Below are 1666 nucleotides of genomic sequence, written 5' to 3' on the forward strand. Positions count from 1 at the left end.
ATGGAAATAGATCTCCCCCGATTTGGGAAGCTAGACCCGTTGTTGTTGGTAAATCCGTGGTGTTTGAGCCTGCACTTCGAGGCCCCCGAGCTCTAGGGTCTGTCCAGGCAGGTTCAGAAGCCTGGAGGCTGGATGAAGCGTCTCTGGGGCCGGTGTGCTGGGCCGGGGAGGTGGTGTAGGGTTTCCTCAAGTGGCTCCATTATTCAGAGACCTTGGGAGACTCGGCTCCAGGCTGCGGTCATGAGGAACCAGCAGTTATGAACCGTCTGTTCAAATCGGAAATCCAGGCGTGTGGTTTGCTGCTAAAAATGACTAATTACACTAGTAATGATTTTTTATACATATTTTACTGAGGTTATAATTAAAAAGAGCCAAATTATGGCTGTACATCGATACCCTCTGCTTCTCTTTCTTTTGAAAGGATTCCTGGGCCCCAAGTCACTGTCAGAGGTTGCGTGAGAGGCCCCGGAGTCTGTGTGCTCATCTCAGTGCTTTGTCTCTGGTGATCAGTCTGTTACAACGTCCTTAAACGTCCCGGTCCCAGGGTCTGATACCCCGGGTCTAAACCCTGTCCATCTGTTCATTGAACAAATCAGCACCATTTGGACTGGAAACAGGAGTGGACCACAGAGCGCACTGGGATGGCTCTGACACCCCCATCCTGAAACCCGTGGTTTCCTCTAGTGGAAGATATGATGGATGATCAACGTTATGTGGGGGAGATAAAGTGGGGGAGGGTGACATGCGTGTTGGGCTGGGGGGTTGGGATTGGGATAGGGTGGTTGGGGGAGGCAGTGTTTGAGTAGAAGCAGAAAAAAGGGGCCCCGCGTGCGGCTCTTGAGGAAGGAGTGTGGGCAGACGGAAACCCCATTGGGCGTGTGACCGAGTGTGAGGCCACGGCTGGAGTGGAGAGAGGAGGGCCAGAGGGGTGGGGGCCCTGAGGGCAAGGCCAGGGTGGGCGAGCAGCGGGGTCATCTCAGTGGCCTACGGGGTCGGGGGTGGGGGGCCCATCTCAGTGGCCTGTGGGGTCGGGGTCGGAGGTGGGGGGCCCCACACCCCCAGTCCAGGCCCTCACCATCTCCCTCTTCCCTCCAGAGCACTACGGCTACGCCGCCCCCGGCCTGGGTGCGGGCCTGCCCCTCTCTGCGGCTCACCCCTCGCTGCCTGCTCCATGCCACGACCTGCAGAGCTCGGCCACGGGCGTCTCCGCCGTGGGCTATGGCGGGGCAGTGGACAGCGGGCCCTCAGGCTACTTCCTGTCATCCGGCGGCATCCGGCCCAACGGGGCTCCGGCCCTGGAGAGCCCGCGCATCGAGATCACCTCCTACCTTGGGCTGCACCACAACAGCAGCCAGTTCCTGCATGAGGTGGATGTGGAGGACGTCCTCCCCAAGCGGTCCCCATCCACGGCCACGCTGAACCTGCCCAGCCTGGAGGCCTACCGTGACCCCTCCTGCCTGAGCCCCGCCAGCAGCCTGTCCTCCCGAAGCTGCAACTCTGAGGCCTCGTCCTACGAGTCCAGCTTCTCGTACCCATACGCGTCTCCGCAGACGTCCCCCTGGCAGTCCCCCTGCGTGTCCCCCAAGACCACAGACCCCGAGGAGGGCTTCGCCCGTGGCCTGGGGGCCTGCGGCCTGCTCGGGTCCCCACGGCACTCGCCCTCCAC

The 1666-nt window shown here is 61.0% G+C and overlaps 1 protein-coding gene across 1 annotated transcript in view; it reads left to right on the top strand.

Moving 5' to 3' along the window:
- Positions 1-1666, top strand: part of NFATC1 (nuclear factor of activated T-cells, cytoplasmic, calcineurin-dependent 1) — a 76405-nt gene continuing 74739 nt past the window's right edge. Inside the window, exons 1-2 of the mRNA XM_010855097.1 lie at positions 1-48; positions 954-1666. Coding sequence (XP_010853399.1) covers positions 1-48; positions 954-1666 — 761 coding nt within the window. The remainder of the gene's footprint in view (positions 49-953) is intronic.

The sequence above is a fragment of the Bison bison genome, unplaced genomic scaffold (genome assembly GCF_000754665.1).
Source record: "Bison bison bison isolate TAMUID 2011002044 unplaced genomic scaffold, Bison_UMD1.0 scf7180017864353, whole genome shotgun sequence".
NCBI lineage: Eukaryota > Metazoa > Chordata > Mammalia > Artiodactyla > Bovidae > Bison > Bison bison.